Source organism: Amia ocellicauda, chromosome 14, assembly GCF_036373705.1.
Source record: "Amia ocellicauda isolate fAmiCal2 chromosome 14, fAmiCal2.hap1, whole genome shotgun sequence".
NCBI classification, from domain to species: Eukaryota; Metazoa; Chordata; class Actinopteri; order Amiiformes; family Amiidae; genus Amia; species Amia ocellicauda.
The window spans coordinates 8441245-8461644 of NC_089863.1; the positions used below are offsets into that span (position 1 = coordinate 8441245).

General features: G+C 40.8%; 1 protein-coding gene across 4 annotated transcripts; it reads left to right on the forward strand.

Annotated features, from left to right (window-relative positions):
* The first annotated feature begins 195 nt into the window (after positions 1-195).
* LOC136768546 (C-type lectin domain family 4 member C) lies at positions 196-19465 on the forward strand. Of its 4 annotated transcripts, none has more exons than XR_010821991.1 (11): positions 196-294; positions 443-622; positions 7709-7777; positions 11261-11363; positions 12631-12699; positions 12886-13002; positions 13394-13837; positions 14140-14244; positions 16871-17022; positions 17759-17865; positions 19127-19465. XR_010821991.1 is itself a non-coding variant. In XM_066722802.1 (11 exons), the coding sequence occupies exons 4-11, from the start codon at positions 11291-11293 to the stop codon at positions 19293-19295; spliced, it is 885 nt and encodes a 294-aa protein (XP_066578899.1). In that variant the 5' UTR covers positions 197-294; positions 443-622; positions 7709-7777; positions 11261-11290; the 3' UTR covers positions 19296-19465. The 4 variants fall into 4 exon arrangements, 3 of the variants coding, with proteins under 3 accessions (XP_066578899.1, XP_066578901.1, XP_066578900.1); XM_066722802.1 differs by having other exon boundaries at positions 197-294; positions 13745-13837; XM_066722804.1 differs by lacking the exons at positions 196-294; positions 443-622 and adding an exon at positions 2727-2965 and having other exon boundaries at positions 13745-13837.
* The last annotated feature ends 935 nt before the right edge of the window (positions 19466-20400 follow it).

Genomic DNA, 20400 nt, shown 5'->3' on the forward strand with positions numbered 1-20400 from the left:
TTTCAATAGCAAATACTAATGAGCTAGTACTTGTGTGTATAAAAAGCATGTATTTAAAGTCCTAATTTGAGGTTACGAATTGTGGCAAACAGAAGCAATTTACATCGCAGGACTTCCTTAAAACTGACAAGTTAGTTGTGGTAAACAACGTAATCTGTCAGACAAAGCTAATTTTAAACAGTTTCTTCAGCAAGGTTGACATACAGCTCAGTGCAAGAAAATGTATGTCTTGTACACACAAGTTAATTTTTCCAATAAAAAAAGGGAAAGAGCGCAAACTGGGTGACACAGCAGGTAAGATGATTTGACTAAATAACACATTCCTGAATCTTGTAGACCGGGATTGGTAAACTCAAATATTGAATTAACAGTTTACCAATCCCGGTCTGTAAGATTCAGAAATAACCTTAATAACTTGTGCACTTATTACGCCCATGGCCAGGAATAAGGGAGCCAGGAGTAAACGAGCAAGAGGTCAGGCGACCGGGCAAACAATACTAGAGGGGAATATCCAAAAGGCTAAGTCAAGGTAGGGAAAGCTGTGGTCATAAACGGGAACTCTAAACTTGGACACAAAGGCCCAGAGATGCTGCAATGAAGGCAAGGCAAAACTTCAGAGAATGTAAGTATCCCTCATATAAATACTAAAGGGAGGGTAGAGGTAACTAGAGACAGGTGTGAGATAATTGATAGATAACCACTTGGGCAATAATGCAATAATGAAGGGTATGGAAAGACAAGATTGAAAAGATTGGGGTGATACTGCTTATGTATGTGTTCAGATAGGATTATGTGTATCAATTGTGAACAATAACTAAATACAGGCAGCCATTACAGAGAGGGACACGATAGTCCATTTCATTCAGTGGAGTATAGAACAGATTTGTCTCTTATTATTATTTTTTAGCAGATGCCCTTATCCAGACAACTTACAGTTGACACAATATGTATTACAAAACAGCAGTAATACAATCAGTATTACAAAATACAATACATATACTGAACAAAAATATAAATGCAACATTTTCTAAGATTTGACTGAGTCACAGTTCAGGAAATCCTGGGCTGTGTGGTGACGTGGTCTGCAGATGTGAGGCTGGTTTGATGTTCTGCCAAATTCTCTAAAACAATGTTTGAGGCGGCTTATGGTAGAGAAATGAACATTCAATTGTCTGGCAGCAGCTCTGGTGGACATTCCTGCAGTCAGCATGACAATCACACACTCCCTCAACACTGGAGAGATCTGTGGCATTGTGTTGTGTGACACAACTGCATGTTTCAGAGAGGCCTTTTATTGTCCCCAGCACAAGGTGCACCTGTGAATTGATCAAGCTGTTTAAACAGCTTCTTGATATGACACACCTGTCAGGTGGATGGATGATCTTGGCAAAGGAGAAATGCTCACTAACAGGGATTTAAACAAATCTGTGCACAACATTTTAGAGAAGTAAGCTTTTTGTGCATATGGAGAATGTAGCGTTTCGAGTGCGCTAACTAATTACCTTCCTGTAATATAACAATAATGTGAGTGACAAGGTGATCTGGCGAATAAGCGGTAGGATTTAATTTTCCTATCTCTAGACACACAGACTTTGTCAGCCAAGCCCACACCAAAATAATAAACCTCCTAGAACTACACGTTCACTCTTCTCTTCCATCTCAAATACCAGCCAACTTCCCGTTTGCTAATACAAATTACTTTTCAGTTTCTGCTCGAACAGCACCCTCTCTAAACAGCATCTTCTTCACAAACCCCGTAATCGCGATTTATGACCCCTCCCTCCAATCATTGTGTCTCCTTGGCCTCACCCCTGACCCCCCCTTCCAAAACACACCAAGATCCAGAGGTGGAAAGGGTATTGAAAAATCCTACTCAAGTAGAAGTAGTTACTTTGATGAAAGTGTACTTAAGTAGAATTAAAACTACTGGTATAAAAAACTACAAGTAAATTTAAAAAGTACTCTGAGTACAAGTTACATAGTTACTTTGAACAAAACCTTTTCACAGAAAACAGTAGATAAAGGAGAGGCAACAATGTTTGTGTAGTTGAGTTGGAACTAAGCTTTTTTTATTACAAAGCTACACAGTTTCCCCATCTGTATTTAAAGAAAGAGGCTTAAAACACGTTTTATCTTTTAAATTAGTTAAAATAATTACATGTAAATGATTTATGAATAGATAAATGGAAGACTTCAAAGTCTATTGATAAAAACTTATAAAACAAAGTGCAAAAACAAAGGGGCTACAGACAGCAATAGATGGATCCACGCAAAGGGACAGCAGAAACTCAAGTGTTAACCTGACAAACAAAACATGACTTGTTTAGTAGTAGCGGATTTTCAAAGTTGGTACTGTCAATCCTGGCTCGTTTTGCGGTGAACATACCAGCACAGCTAAAAAGATGCTCACAAGCAGCAGAGGCAGGTAGGCCAGTGTTCAGGTTGATGGACCTCTTCCTTGTGTAAGGAAATGAGTGCAGTAGGTGTCACATCTCCTCTCACTTCTCCTCTCGTCTATTCCCTAGCTCATCTCCAGAGGTCATCATCCCCTGAATACTAAACTCAGCTTCGGTCATCCCTCAATCACCCAATTAACATTCCAACTCACCATGTGCACTTCTTCCATCACTCTCCTCTCCCATTGGTTCTCACTCCCTACCTTAGGGTCTTTTTTTCCCTCTGCCCCTGTATATATGTCCCTCAGATTCCTTCACTTACAGTGAAGTTTTGTCTTATCCTAGATATTGAACGCTGAGCATTATTATTGATGGCCGCCTGTGTTTTGACTTCTTTATTCGGTTCCTGCGACTACTCTCCTGGGTTCCCTGGTTTTGTCCGTTTGCCTCCTCGATTGACCTCTGAACCGTTACATCTTTCCGACTTCTGGATTTGCCCCTTTTGGATTGTTTGCCCTGCCTCACAGCTGTGAAGGAGTCTGTGCTTGGTTCCCTCTTGCCCTGCCCTGGTAAGTGTGACCATAGGTCCATCCTGTCAGACACACAAGCCAGATACTCATACAGCTCCCCTGTACCTTGCGACTTTCGTGAAGAGAAGAAATAGTCTTCATCTGAAGAGTGCTGCCTGGTCTGCTTTGTGTTATCCTCTGTCATTTGATCAAGTTGGTGTTTCAGGTATACCAAACCTGTACAGTCAGTAGCAAATGCATAATATACATTTATTGAGTGTTTCCCACAACTTAACCCATGCGTGACATCACAACATAGTTCATCATGGTATTTGTAGAAGCATAGCAGAAAATTAGATTTATTTGAATTAATACATTAATTTGAATGGATTATGAAGCTTTGACATGATACCGAGGAACTCGTACCTGACTCCGTCTACTTTGTCAGTCCAAGCTGCGGCGATCAGTTCAGGGTCTATCATGCCCCAAAAGTGCTTTTGGATGCCTTCCTGAATGGCTTTGATAAGTGGTTGACACAGCTTGCAAGATGCTTGCAGTCTTCTTAACCTTGCTTGAAACTGGAAAATCACTGGCAGCAGCCGCCCCATGCGTGCTTGTCTCGCATTGTGGGATGTTTAAACCCTTCGCCAGAGGTTTCATCACAGCAGTATTCAGTGAGGAATGCTACCTCAGCTGGGCTCAATCTGTAACACATAAGCACATTTGAAGACCTGTTAGGGTAATCATAATTCAATAACTGTAATCTGTTTAAATTTACATAGTTAATGTGCTTTATAAACTGATACTCACATTTGCACCTTGAATTCTTCTCAAACATTCCTGATGGGGTGGTCGCCCCCCCTTCTCTTGTAAGATCCATTTGATCCTCTCCACAACCGTGTAAGTTGAGTTCCACCGAGTTTGATTTGGCTTGATCAACTGTATTTGGGACTCATTTTCCACAAATTCAGCAGCCAAGTATGACTGCCAGATTTGTTCCATAGTGCTTGGCATTTTCCAAGGCTGCGCAGGACAATCTCTTGTAGGTGTCATTATTCATGTCTGCCTGGGCAGCATCTTTTGTTGTGATGAGATTCATGAGGTGGCATGCACACCTTTCATGCTGTGGTATTTGATACCCAGCCATTGTCATCTTCCAGGATGGAAAATGTGTCTAGGTACTCAACTTGTTCTTCAGGCTCTACTACATGTGGTTCTGACTCTGGTTCAACTAATTCAGGCTCCATCTGGCTCTACTCACCAAAAACCTGGAATGCCTTTATAAAGTTTGATCCACTGTCAGTTGTGGTTCTTACCACTTTCCCCTTGTTCTTGTACCGACTGTGAATGTCATCAAGGGCACCTGCAAGTATGTCAAAAGTGAAGTGTAGGAACCTCTCAATCTTTTGCAAGCAAGTGCAGCAGATCTTCTCCCCAAGGTTTCTGGATCTATCCAATGGGCTGTGATCCCAATATAGCTTTTCTGATGTGCTGTCCAACAGTCAGTAGTGGTGGTAACATAGTTGACGTTACTGAGGTGCAACATCAGTCTTCTTCATGCAAGTTGCAGATTCTTGTTCTCACAGTTGGTCTGGAGATGACTGTACAGTGAGGCTGCAGGGTGGTTACCAATTATTTAAAAGTTGGTTGCTCAACCACAGAGAATGGCTGAAGACCCTCACAAATGAAATTGATGACCAGCTTGTCTACAGTCACCTGTGATACATGTTTGGCTCCTCCCCCGGCCATCATGTCAGATAACCTTGCTTGCGGAGGTGTTAGTTAATGGTTCCGTGTTCCGCTTTCTTCGTGTTGTAGTAGGGTCATTTGAAGGTCTTCAGCTTTGATGGATGTTTCCTCTGTTAACAAAAATATAACATCAGCGAGCTGTAAAATCAATGTTCTTAAGTTTTTCAATACGAATGCATAATATACCATTTCCACTTTTTTGGCCAATTTTTATTTTAGATACTTTGTAACGAACAATGTTGCTTTTTATCACTGTTAATGTGTTGTGAGTAGGAACAATAAAACAAACCTAAAATTTTTATATCTACCACAAAAAACATTCAAAGTTTTTGTGCAAAATGCCACATAGCCCAGATTCTGTGCGGTTATCACAAAATTTCACATGTCCATATTTCTAGGGACAGCTTGAGAAGTCCCCTAAATCTATGGTCTTTGTTTCCATCACGCCCAGCATTCGTTAATATTATATCTTTTTAATAAATAAGGTAAGTTTATACAGCTCTGAAAAAAATTGAGACCACTCCAAGTTCAGAAAATCAATGTTAAGTGGTTTCTTAATTTTTTCCAGAGCTGTATATTCTTAATCATGGCGAGAGTGCACCCGTATGTAACTATAAAGTAACGGTTCTATTTAAAAGATTGTATTTTCTAAATGGCTGTTGCTAATATTTAAATAAATACTAATCAAATCACAGTGCAACTTGCCTAGTACACTAACAAATGTTGATAAATGGATTGTTAGTTTATTGTGGGGGACATCACTGGTCAGGACAGGAGGCTGTATTTCATAGAAACCTCTCTTTCCAAAAATAATTGCTATTAAGTACGAGTTTGTGATGTGATAATGTCTGAATGACGTATTCATCGTGATCGTTCACCGTTTGAGAGATCAGTGCTATTTTGAAAAATCAGTGCGATGCTCATTGGCCAACATTTATTTATTGCGTTCTAATATAAACCATGAATGATTTTTTTTTTTTTAAGTTTTTAGCATTGGGATTACAAGACAACTCGTTTTTGATTGAACTGTGTAAACTACGTGAAAAAGGCACCCTCTCGGAGTATATCCATAGTAAAAACTTGAATAGTTTGGAATTGGCTTATCCATTTCTGAACGAAGCTCTTCGAATGTTTGCTCACCAATAGGGGAGGAACTATTCCACACGTTCCATTCGATTTGCATTTCAATAATGTCACGATGCGGTTCAAGTTTAACTTTTTTAATTAATAACTTTTTGACAAAAATCGAACAATTTTAACACTGCCAGCCAGGAAATCAACAATAAGTGGATCAATGTCCCGAGTGGCAGTGAACACCGGGTCCGATGCAGTCTCGCTACGCCACCCCAATTTAGTTATGCGAAGTGGGGACTGTCTACCACTGCGCTAATTCCCCCCGTGCACCACTAAATAAGACATGTTTTATTCTAGTCCATTAGAAAAGTCACAATGTACAGTACATCAAGGCCAACTAGCAGGGCACGAAGCCTGGCAGTTCCCTCATAATTTCCTTTACAATTAAAATTGCCTTTAATCACCTGGCAATATATCAATAATAAAACCTAAAAAGTTGTATTTGTGACTTGAGTATAGTTTAGTCCAGGCAATACCCCCTATATTGACAATGAAGAAAATCTAAAACTGAAGAGAAAATAGAAAGGTCAGTCTCAATGATACAGACCTGCTCTGACCCTAAGAGTTGGTGTCTATCGGCCGCCCTCCTCTGTGATCCGTCCTGCGGTCACTCCCGGCTGGCATCCAAAGCCGTCCTCTCTCACCGCCCCACCGGCCTGCTTTGTTCTGGCCGGGGCAGCCTTTATCCTACACTGAGTGACAACAGGTGTAGAGCCCTGCCTGTTCAACCATAGTGAAAGTAAGTTCAATCAATCTATACAATCAGGGAAAACAGACAATTAGTGAAGAACAAGAACTCAACCAGTGAATAATAGGAATTAAATCAAATGAATAATAATACTAGTAAAAGTGCAATAAAGAAAAATAATCACATGGAGCCTTGGCACCCTCTGTGTCATTAACAGTAAATGAACAGTAGGGCTTATGAAATGCACTTTAATGGACTAAGTTGTTCTAGATTTGCATGAACAGTTTTTTCTGGAGTTTCATCATTTAATTCCAAGGAGCGTCAGAAACTCATTGAGCCTATCAGGACAGGCAGACAGGAGCTGGATCAGCTGTATGCGATCAAATTAGCGCCATAAGTAAAGAAATGCAAATTAAAAATATTGTAAACAAAAACAACAAGTTGAGAGAAAATTGATGTTGAGATCAAAAATAAAACAATCAAAAGCAAAATGTATGGAATTGTAAACAAATAATTATATCAAAAGCACAAAAATAATAATTGAAAGGAAATAATGTTAAAGGAGACACTGGAGTCCCTGTCTAGTCATGAGGGCGGGGCTTAGAGGGAGGCCTAGGTCTTGGCTCTCCATTGGTCCCTACGTTTGAGTGACAGTTCTTCCTAACTTAATCACTGAGCAGGGTTTGATTAATCGACTGACCAGCCCTAACTAACGACACAGTGTGATTGGCCTGTTGAGTGTTGTGGGCGCAATGCTTGAAATTTGAATGTATCTCTCCTTCATTTATTGTTCTATTGTACTCTGTAACGAATGCCTTTTTAAAAGTAGGGAAGTACTTTACTTAACTCAAAACATACTTAAATAAAATTAAAATTACCAAATTTGAAAAACACTCAAACTACTCAATTACATGAACCAGAGTGGTTGTAATTCGTTACTTTCCACCCCTGCCAAGAACCCTGGGTTCTGGAACAGGGAGCCCCGGTGATCCACAGGACCTCCCCACCCTGCAGACACACTTTAACAGCTCCACCCCCACACCTCCACACCCCCTTTTTTTATTTTATTTTTTTTATAGTGTGGCAGGCCCAAATCACAACAATGCCAGTAATGTACAGTCCCTCCAGGGGCAGCAATACAGCAGTCCGCAACAGTATTATCCAAGGCGACTGATAATATGACCCCTTTATACAGCTTTGTTTTACTTATTTGTATTGCTAATTTATTTTAGAACATGAAGTTACCTACTCTGATGTTCAGACTGCTGGACAGAATTCCTCACAGTCACCCATAGTACCAGGTAAGAGATGTTGAAAGCTAATTTCCCTTTGGGTGCAAAATATTATCAACATTATCAGGTAAATGTAACACTTTAGAAAGAATTTCATAAATGCTGAACAATATTGCTTTTAATAATATTTTAATGAAATATTCAGATACGAAACTGGACTTGGTCTTGATTCGGACTTGGTCTTGGACTAGGATAGTCCTGGTCCTGGTCTTGGTCTTGACTTGAGCTCAGATAGGGTGGTCTTGACTCCCATGGGAAACCCAATACTCTTCCAGTCAGTGGTGTATTTGGGGGGGCGCACGGTGGGGGGCACTCACGGTGTGGCTACGGGCCTACGCGGCAGGTGTATCCTACACCTGGTGTTTGGATACAGTGTTCTGTCCGGCAACAGCAAGGTTGCATTTGTTGGTGTTGCAGTGCCCCCGTGTCCATATACGTTGCCGAGTGGAGACCGGGAGTTCTGGGCGGTGATTCAGAGGGCCGTTGAGTGTCTCCAGCTCCCCTGGCCCTCCCCATCGCGCTCCAGGTTCGAGAGAGGTCAGCGCTTGCACCGGCCCACATGGGCCCTCCTACTGCTTCCTGACCTCCTCGGCTACCTGGGACCATCTGGCAACAGCTGCCGCCCTAGGCAGGAGAGGGGAGGTTTATGCCAAGGCCCAGGGTGTGGCAGAAGCAGGCCTGGTGGACTTCCCATAGGTAAACTCCATCATCGCTTCGCTCGTCTCCCTACCTCGGCTGTCCATGGAGCCACGCGACCTGGCCTGCCCCAACAGGCAGTGTCGCGTCACGGAGACGCTGTTCCGAAGGGTGTATGTATTTGGCTCAGCTGGCTGAGCTCTCGGAGATCGCAGCGGCGGCCGACAAGCTGGTGGCAGTGATGTGCCAAGGACGACTGGGCGATCCCAGGCACGATGGGTCCCCGAGGCAGACGGGACCCACCTCATGGACGCCCCCATTTCGCCGGGCTTCACGTTCGGCCCCTCTGTGGAGGAGATGCTAACACGCACCCTCCAAGAGAGAGAGCAGTCCCTGCACCTGGCCCGGGTTTACCCAGTTGCACCTCAGGCCCAGCAGTGCAGCCAGCCTGCGGCAGCTCGCCATCGGGGAGTCCCCCCCCAATCGCGGCTCCCCCAATCTCCGCCAGCATCTCTCTGGCAGGCAGGTGCCCCCCCAGGCATGCCACCCTGGCCCCCAGCAGCCCACAGCAGCTCTCAGTAGGAGGAGGCCTGGCCTGACCCCGCCTACCCCACCACCCACCAGGCATGGCCCTGAGGTGTTCCAGCAGCATCTGGCCCACCCTTACAACCCCCAGCAACTCTCAAATTGGCAAAACCGCACTCAAGAAGCTTGGGTGCTCCAAATTATATCCGTTACTCCCTACAGTCTCAAACATACCCACCCCCAAGGCGTGGTGTGGACATGAGTGACTGTTATTTCCTGCCAGTGCTACGGGACACATGTGCTGGTTCGGACGGACAACATAGCCCCATTTGAGCAACTGAACTCAGCTGAGCTGAAGCTAGTGTCACTTAAGACTGCGTTTTTGATGGCGATCACCTCTGCAAAATGGTGAGCGAGTTACACGCCCTGTCTGTACACCCATCGTGGGTCCATTTTGCGGGAGATGCCTCCAGGGTCACGCTACGGCCTAACCCTGCTTTCCTCCCAAAAGTGCTGTCTCCACTTCATGTCAACATGCCTATTGAGTTGATGGCTTTTCATCCTCCTCCCTTCGCTTTGGAACAAGAGAGTCGGTTTCACCTGCTCTGCCCTGTGCGAGCCCTCAGGTGCTATTTGAAACGCACTAAGGACATTCGGCCCTCAGACCAACTGTTTGTGTCGTGTGGAGCTTGGACACAGGGCCATGCGCAATTACCATGGCCTACGAGTCCATCGGGACCCCGGTGCCTGATCACCTGGTGGCCCACTCAACTCGAGGCATTGCCACATCGTGGGCCCTTTTTCAAGGCAGACATTTGTGTGGCTCTGGCTCCTGATTTCCTCTCCCCGTCTGCCCGTTAAGCGCGTCCTGATGGAGCTATTTGAACTGTCTTTCCTTTCCACTAGAATATGCCTTCCAGTTGAGCACCTGTGCGAGCTGCTCCTGGACTTGCTGACAGCCTGTCGATGTGTTCCCAGTGTCTGTCATGCGGCCTCCAGGTACGTTGCCTTATGCGGCCACCCTGTATATAGCTCGTTCATTATTGCATTGTGTTGCGGTGGTGCATGCATCTGGCCTGTACCCCGCTATGTGTATATATATAATATATATATACATAACATGCTGTATAAATAAATATAACGGGTAAACAGCAGTACTGTGGCTCTATTTTAGCTTGTGTAGACTGGAGCTCACTGCTGGTGTTCCCTGCTGATGGCGCATGAGCTGTTCTCGCTGCCTCGCTGTGTACATAATTCCTCAGTCAGCAGGTCTGTGGCTGCTCTAGTTGTGTGCAATTGAGCAAGTGTCCGCTGCTGCTGTCCTTAGTGGTAAGCACTTGAGTGGGTTCTTGTGTTCCGCTGTGTATATAGTTCATTTGTCAGCACAGTAGAGCTAATGTTGCCTTGCATTAGCTGGTCTAATCAGCAGGCATCAACTGCTCCTGTGCTCCGCGAGTCGCGCATGTGTTGGTTCCTGCGCCAAGTGGTGTATATAGTTTGTTTGTACAACATTTTAAGAAGTCCGCACAGTGGAGCGCTTCACTCTGTATTGTTCAGTTGAGTAGGATGCTCCTGTTGTTCCTGCTGCCACGCTATACATACAGTTAGGTCCATAAATATTTGGACAGTGACACAATTGTCATCATTTTGGCTCTGTACACCACCACAATGGATTTGAAAGGAAAAAATCAAGATGTGCTTTAAGTGTAGATTTTCATCTTTAATTTGAGGGTAGTTACAACCAAATTGGGTGAATAGCCCATTTTGATCCTTCAGTTTTTTATTTTCTGTTTGTTCTTCTTCCAACTAAATATGCAATAAATGTATTTTGACAGAAATGGCCCTGCATTTCCAATCAGCTTTCATAGGCAAAACAATAAAAATGAAATGAGTTTTTTTTTTTTTCTGTTCGCATGATTAAGAACTGTACAATTACTGATGTTTATATTAATGTCAGAAAAATAATATTCTCCTTTTGTGTTTCATTTACATGGATATACTGTAACTGTTAATATAGGGTCATATGAGCTACAACTCTGGAAGTTTAGTAGGTTGTTATTTTTCTCTGATCAGAGACAACACATACTAATAAAATGCCATCAGGAAACTGTTTGGTTTGAGCTTAATTTAGTTTTCATAGTTAAAGTAGGCCTACTTTTTCAAATGGGCTAGTATTGTGTGTACAAAATATGTATAAAGCCATAATTTTACATTACAAATTGTGGCAAAGAGAAATTGTCTGCATCACAGGACTTCCTCAAAACTGACAAGTTATTTTGTGGTAAACAACGTAATCTGTCACACAAAGCTAATTTTAAACATTGTCTTCAGGAAGGTTGGCACACAGTTCAGTGCAAGAAAATGGACGTCTTGTACGCCCAAGTGAATTTTTCCAATAAGAAGGGGAAAGAGCACAAGCCGTGTGACACAGCAGGTAAGATGATTTGATTAAATACACATTTCTGAATCTTGCAGACCGGGATTGGTAAACTAAGTCTCTGGGATACTTCAAATATTGAATTCACTGAAGCCTTAATAACTTGTGCACGTAATTTCCAGCAGTGAACTTGGATTCTTGTTTCACAGTTTCTCAAAGTAATCCATCAGTTTCAATCTGTCTACCTTTAAGGATGATAAGAGACTTGAACTTGTCTCCTCAATTGTAAAGAGATCCACTTCCTTTAAACTGCAAAAGTATGGTATACCAGTCAGGGCAGTATTTATATTAGTTTCTGTCCTTACACTTTTCCTGGAGCAGTTTGAAACCTTATTTATAAATTCCTTATCAATCAAATTAAAATGTTAGAGAAAAAGTCAGAGAAGCTCATAACCTATGGTGTGTTATCTAAACCAATATCTTTGTCAGCAGAATAACTGTCTGAGATTGCTGGGTTTGGGGTGATACTGCTTATGTACTGTAGGGTGTGTGTTCAGATAGGATTATGTGTATCAATTGTGTACAATAAATAAATACAAGCAGCCGTTACAGAGAGGGACACGATAGTACATTTCATTCAGTGGAGTATAGAACAGATGTGTCATTATTATTATTTCTTAGCAGACGCCCTTATCCAGGCAACTTACAGTTGACACAATACACATTTGACTGCTTTACAAAAGTGCAGTAATACAATCGGTACAGAATACAATAAATATACTGAACATAAATGCAATATGCAACATTTTTAATGATTATACTGAGTTACAAATGCCAGGCTGTGTGGTGACGTGGTCTGCGGATTGAGGCCGGTTGGACATTCTGCCAAATTCTCTAAAACAATGTTTGAGGCGACTTATGGTAGAGAAATGAACATTCAATTGTCTGGCAGCAGCTCTGGTGGACATTCCTGCAGTCAGCATGACAATCACACACTCTCTCAGATCTGGAGACATCTGTGGCATTGTGTTGTGTGACACAACTGCACGTTTCAGAGCGGCCTTTTATTGTCCGCAGCACAAGGTGCACCTGTGAATTGATCAAGCTGTTTAATCCGCTTCTTGATATGACACACCTGTCAGGTGGATGGATGCTCTTGGCAAAGGAGAAATGCTCACTAACAGGGATGTAAAGAAATCTGTGCACAACAGTTTAGAGAAATAAGGTTTTTGTGCATATGGAGAATGTTTTATCCAAGGCGACTGATAATATTACCCCTTTATACAGCTTTGTTTTACTTATTTGTATTGCTAATTTATTTTAGAACATGAAGTTACCTACTCTGATGTTCAGACTGCTGGACAGAATTCCTCACAGTCACCCATAGTACCAGGTAAGAGATGTTTAAAGCTAATTTCCCTTTGGGTGCAAAATATTATCAACATTATCAGGTAAATGTAACACTTTAGAAAGAATTTAATAAATGCTGAACAATATTGCTTTTAATAATATTTTAGTGAAATATTTACATGACTTGGCAAACTGACATTATTTGTCCCAACTTATAAATCTCTTACAGACAATACTCCCCCTAAGACAGCTGAGGGTCAAGCTGCCTCCAGACCTTATCTGACAATATCGCTTGCAGTCCTGTGCTGTTTATTGGCAGCAATAATTATTGCACTTGCTGTATCGCGTAAGTATCTGTAAAAACCACAGACAGTCAATGTGTGACTTTACACATCGTGTGTACAAAGCACTTCACACCAGCTCTCAAGTTCAAAATGAAGAACTAAAGGCTGATATATTTAGAATTAATTCACAATGTTCCTTTTGAAAGAAACACAGATGTACAAATGTTTTGATATCAAAAACCGTTGGTCCAACACTTTAACAAAGAACATGTTTAGATAACATTTGTGTTTTCATTTTAATTTACAATGTAGACATATTTAGGATATAATTTAGCACATTTGGGAATCTGTCTTATTTTTATATTGTTTTTTGTTTTTGTTGTTGTTCTGATTTGAAGTTTTGTATATTGCAGTATTAATAATAATAATATTATTATTTTTATTTCTTGGCAGACGCCCTTATCCAGGGTGACTTACAACACAAGTGCAAACAAAGTGCAGAAATACAGAGAAGTACAAGGCATCAATCATTACAAATTCAATTTAGCTAAAACAGCATTTCAAAATACATTTTACAAATTCCAATTTACAATTTACACAAGTATAGTAAGTGACTTCCTACATCCTGGACGGTGAAAGCTAAGTGCTGTAGACTAGAGACTTCCTGTGGTATAATCCAACAATAGCATACACACTTATTGATCATTAAATAAAGACATATTACACTTGTAGTCCCTAGCTTCTAACTGAAAATAAATAGTTACATTCACTTTTCAAGTTTCAAATGTATGTTTTTCAACTAAGTTCACAGGAGCCACAAAGACAAGACTAATGCGGAAGAGATTTCACAATTTAAGGAAAAACTGCTATTGCAACAGAATATTTTACTAATTCAAGGTAAGAAGCATTGAAATACTATGCAGTGATATTAAAAAAATAAAATAAAATAAAAAGTTGCATGTTGCTCAGTGTAAATATTCATTCCACGATGCATGTTTCTATTGATTGTTTTAGGATTAAATCCTTGACAAAATCAAAACTTTTATACACACTATAAACAAAGATAGAAAAAAAAAAACTAAACTAAATTAACATGGTGTTGTATTTATATTTTGCATGTGGTGGGTTGGTCAATGTTTAGAACAGTTTTATGGAAACTTAAACCTTTTCATTTTCATTTCATATTGATATTTTAACAGCTAACAAAAGTGCAGATGAATGGAGGAAACCCAGTGCGTCTTGCAATGCATCTCGAAATGAAGAAAAACAAAATGTGAAGACATGCACTGAGAAACTACAAAATGGTAAACCCTGTAGTCGACATTTCTGCTGTATAAACTGGTCCTAAATATCCCCTAAATCACAACATTTCGCCCCAAAACTCACAAACTGAGTTCCGGGGGGTGGGTGGGTTTCGGAGGAGGTGAGGCCCCGGGGCGGGGAATTCCCCCTAATCTGGCAACCCTGGTGAAGATGCTGTAATGTAAGGAGTTTATGCCTATTATACTACACGTGTAACCTGGGTGTGAATTGCAACTGGGGATGCTGGGGATTTTCCCCCTTCTGCGTTTTCAACCCCCCTCTTCCTCAGCTCGTTATATTTTATCCCTGGTGGGGACACCACTTCTGATTTGCTTTTGTACATTCAGTCTCAATTTTCCAAATCTTACATACGACCAGTACAGTAAAATACAAATAATCTTCTTTACTGTCTTTGTCACTGATTCCCTTTTCTTTTTGCTGTGCTGTGACCCGCGCGTCACTCTATTGCCCTGTGCATCGCGTCCTCATTGGCTGTCATTTTAAAACTGCCTTCTCACCCAAACTCTCCGTTCACGTCACACTACATTTAGCAAATTATGAACGCCCCAAATTTGAATAATAAAAATTGTCTGTTGAAGTCTTTAGAGATGTCAGCAGTTTGTTAATAGGATTGAATTCTAGTGCTAGTTCTCTAGGGAAAAATAAAATAGGCCCAGCCAGAGTCTGATTTGCAAGTGTGTGAGTGCGAGTCACACCCAAGAAATACAATGAAAAGGGCTCCACAAAACATATTTCACTGCCATGAATGAACGTGAGGCAGTGCAACAGAGAAGGACAAGAACTGTAAGAAAGACAGACAATGCTAACACTAGCTTGCAGCAAAAACCCAACGCCACCACTAACACCACCAGAAACCAGTAGAAACTATCGGAGGTTGTGTAGAGCCACAGCGCTTTGCAAAGTGGAAGAAAGGGCGTCAGTGGCTAGCTGTCAGAGAGGATGTTTCAGTGCGATGCTGCATGTGCCCTGAAATTCGTGATCCGGGGCCAGAAACACAAAGGCTGCATTTGCACAGATGTTTCATACAGATCATATTAAAATACAGATAGTGTAAAAGTTTAAATTAGCTGACTGCTAGCACCCCCAAGCCCACCATGCTCTTTATCATGATTTATCCCCCCCCAAGCTTTTTCAGAAATCACACTCTACATGTGACTGAAATGTATCACCCTACTGATCACTACTATCATGCTAACTTTGGAGATTTTGGAGAGGTCAAAGTCGAAAGCAAAAGCCACAGCTTTGTGAGCTTCTTAAATTATCCATTTTAATTTGATGTTTAGTGTCATTAATGTTGACACACATTGTACAGATATTTCAAGCATCTGAATCTTCTATAAATATCAAACCGATTTATTGGCAAAGATTTATACATTAATAATACATTTACTATATCAACTGCCTAATTCATATCTATGAGTTCTCTTGAGATTTCACAACTTAAGGAAAAATAAACTGCTTTTACGACTAAATATTTTACATGATGCTCAGTGTAAATATTCATTCCAGGATGCATGTTTCTATTGATTCTATAGGATCAGTGTTCGAATTCAGGGGGGGCTCGGGGGGTCCAGGACCCCCCATAAGAGGTAAGGGACCCCCATAAGAGAGAGAACTTTGAACATGGGGGGGTCCCAATATTTATTTTTGTCGAAATGAATGCTCTGACACGAGACGACTGTCGGCTATTTCCGCACGTGGGGAGCACGTCAATTCGTCCCCGTCATGGACCCGTGCGCATGCGCGAACTGTCAGTGTTGTGACTGACACAGTGGAGGCTTCTCGAGCTTTCACCTGCTGAGTAAGTGAAAACATAACATTCTTCTCTGATTTAGTAAGGTTTACACTTTAGTTACTATAACTATCGCATTGTTCACCTTCGTGCTGAACAGCAGTTTGTTTGTAACGTAGCGCTAGCTGATTTTTTTAATCTTATCTATCAGACAATTGTAGGTAGCTGTGCTAATGTTACTGGAGCAAACTTCATCATTGTGAATGAAACTTTTAAAGTTATTAATTTCTCCTCATTATGATTTGAAGAGGAAAGAATGCTTAGACAGTTAGATGCTAATCTTTAATTTAATGTCAGCCTATTTGCATGTCATCTGTTAGTGCCGCTTAAACCATATCTTCCTTATTTTATCACTGTGAGATCTAGCAACATTACAAACAAATTAAATGTATATATAATTACTGTGAAAGATTCAGGAAATGTAAAATCACACTATAGTGCATAAGAAACACAGCTGTGATGTCTGCATGTTTGTTCAGCTAGGTCTAGCTGAGGTTAGACAATGATAACTAGTTAAATATTGAATTGAAAATGCAAATGCTGCTGAAGGGGTGCTGTTGAAACAGCTGTGTGAGCTGTTTAAACAATCAATTATAATTTGATATTTAGTGTCATTAATGTTGCCACACATTGTGCAGATCTCACAATCACTTGAATTGTCTGATACGCATGTGTATCAAAACGATTTATCACCAAATATTTATACATGAATACAATTTAAATATACTTCATAAGAATGAGACTTAGACAATATGAGCTGCCTAATTCACATCTGAGTTAGCTTGACATTCACCTCTCTGTCTCTGAATCTGCAGGAATGACTGGATATTTCTGTCGGAAGCCTTGGATGCCATTTCATAACAGATGTTACTTCTTCTCAGCTGAGGAGATGAACTGGACCAGCAGTCGTGAAAACTGTTCATCAATGCAAGGACACCTTGTCATCATAGAGACTGCAGAGGAGCAGGTACTACCTAATCTTTTTCCCTCTTTTTGTAGTAGATGACAAGAAGGCTCTTACCTTTCAAACACTATTAATATAATTATTATAATAAGTGTTTTATTGATGATACTATTCACAATATTACATTGTCCAGCCATATGTTAGCTGGTCTCCATCTCAATTCAGATTCAAATCCCTCAGGACTTGGTCTTGGACTAGGATAGTCCTGGTCTTGGTCTTGGACTAGGATTGTCCTGGTCTTGGTCTTGACTTGAGCTCAGATAAGGTGGTCTCGACTCCCATGGGAAACCCAATACTCTTCCAGTATAAACATAGGTAACAGAGATTATAGTCATTTTGTTTGTCTCTCCGCTGTGCCTGATGGTTCCATTGACTCGTATCATCGTAGTGACTGTACTGAACTTGTCTTTGTTTTAAATCTGTCAAACTACTTGTTTATAGGGACACAATGCTTTTGATTTATTGATTGATCATAAATAAAGTGACAAAAAAAATCACCCAGACCGGGTCTTCTGTAGTGGGCAATATGAAGCAGCAGAGTGAGGTGAAGGCAGGGCCAGATATCCTACAGAAGAAGGGCAGAGAGAATGAGAGAGGGGTGAGGAGAGACATGGGTTGGGCAAAGGTGGAGTGATTTTGTGTATTTAGTGAGCAAATGCAATTCATACTTTACATAAACATGTTTATTTATTTTATTGGTGTGTTTTAAGTCTAGCTTTGTTTCTCTCTTTGTATTTAGAAATTTATTGAACACCATGTATCTAGACTCAGTTGGATTGGACTCACAGATCTGAAGAAGACAAAAGACTGGCGCTGGGTAGATGACACGGCTTTAGGCAAGCTGAAGTAAGAATTCTGAATTTTTCTTGTTGATTTACAAACTGACAATATTTCAACTTAATCTAGATGCAATTCCAGTTTTTAGCAACATCTACAATAATTAACCAAATTTAAACAGCTTTTTCTTGGCTGGTATACTTTATATTCTCACATTCATGCATAAATCTATGTATAGACATTAATGTGATGAAGTGGATGGTCCCAAAATATTTGTCTCTTCATCAGTACAAAGACATTTTTCATTAAAATATTGTATATAACCTTTCAGTTAAATTTAAAAATAAAATTAGATTATGAACAATTTCCCCAGCAATGTGGTAGAAGTTGAAAGTTTGGGAACATTAAAATAGACTAGATAGGATCCTTGGATCACTTGGTTATTAATGGACACCAAACGAGCACGATGGGTTGAATGGCCTTCTCTCATTTGTAACTTTCGTATGTTCTTATAAGTTAGTTACACAGATAGTCTATGCAGTTTGGGACAAACTTCCCTGCCTGGTTGTTGAATCTGACTCCTTGGGATCATTTAACATTGACTGGATGTTATTCTCAAATCACTGTGTTATTTGCTACCAAATATGCATGATGGGTTAAATGACCTCTTGCGTGTAAATGTTGTGTTCTTATACTCTTATTACTATTTTAATGCATAGTAATTGTAGAACCGTCTCAGAAATAAGTGGAGAAGTCGCGGAGATAAAGCAAACAGAACTTTAATCGGGCCGGCTCGGAAGCTCCACGTCAGAAATAATTCCTTCAGTGAGACTTAATGTTTACAAACATGAGTACAACTTTATAGGAAAAATGACGTAACATCTTATGGCCATTTATCCAATCGGAAGATACAGGTCCGGGTCCGTTTACGATCTGTCCTCTCGTGAAGAGGTGATGGATACAAAAAGCAGATGTCCGTCTTTGATGTGCACTAGGAAGATGCGATCCCACGGTGGTCATTTACCTAGTGTCAATCGCTCATTAACAGAAACATTCCTGCCTATCTTGAGAAACGATTAAGTCATAAACAAATTCACAGCAGACATCTGTAGGCTATTTCAGCACTGTGTAATCTTTCATTACTGACAGGAGATTCTAACAAACCAACCTTGTTGACCCTTTACTTGTCCTGCTAAATCTAATCTGCTCAGTCTGTATACAAACTACTTCTAATGCTAGTATTAATATAAAACATTATATAATTATCACAAAACACTTTCTTCAACATCCTATACAGAGTCTTCAGTAATACTATTTCTTTTCTTTTCAGCTACTGGAGTGAGAAACAGCCTGATAACTATAAGAAACCTGATACTTCTGAGGTGGAGCACTGTGCAGTGATGAGAGGAAAAGATGATTCATATAAATGGAATGATGCATTGTGTTCACACAAAAGGGGGAGGGTGTGTGAGAAGGAAGCTGAGAAGCTGGAGACATAGATTCATTAAAGGAGAATGAAACACCTGTACCCAGGGCCCTGGTGCAACTAATACAGGACTCATAACTGTATTGCTATATATATATATATATATATATATATATATATATATATAATTTTTTTTTAAGACATCTCTTAAACATAAATAAAGATTAGACGTTGTACATTGTCTATATGCAGACAGTTTATTGGGATTGTAATGATCACCCGGTGAAGAAAATGTCAGTGCTGTAGTGCTACGTGCATCACACACCTGTGTGAGTGGCAGCACTATTGTGTAATCAATTAATTAGACCTGCATTGTGGATGGTTGGTTTTTCCTTTTAATTTGTCACCCGACTCATATATGTAAAATATCTGAAATGACAATAATGACCTGCTCTGCCTTTTACATTGAGGGGGTAAGCCTGAGGCTGGCAGGGCAGAGCAGTGATTAGTGCTGCTGCCTCACAGCTATTGGGACCTGGGTTCAATTCTGGCCTGGGATGTCTGCCTCTGTGGCCTATGCAGATTCTCCCCCTGGCTGCATTGGTTTGACAGGTGCTATAAGTTTCTCCCACGTTCCTGAAACATACTGTGTAGGTAAATTGGCTACTCCGTTCTGCCCTGCATTTGTATAAGTGTGGTGTGTGCTGGCCTGCAATGGACTGGTAAACTAGTATCCTGTCCAGGGTGTACCTTAATTTCAAACCTGATTTAAGTAGCCTACAGCCACCGCAGCCAACTGTCCTGATTAGTTGTATATGACAGAATTACTGGAGTTATAGTCTCAAATGAATGTATCAATTAAGAAAAGAATCATGATATATATATATATGTGCATATACACTCACCTAAAGGATTATTAGGAACACCTGTTCAATTTCTCATTAATGCAAGTATCTAACCAACCAATCACATGGCAGTTGCTTCAATGCATTTAGGGGTGTGGTCCTGGTCAAGACAATCTCCTGAACTCCAAACTGAATGTCTGAATGGGAAAGAAAGGTGATTTAAGCAATTTTGAGCGTGGCATGGTTGTTGGTGCCAGACGGGCCGGTCTGAGTATTTCACAATCTGCTCAGTTACTGGGATTTTCACGCACAACCATTTCTAGGGTTTACAAA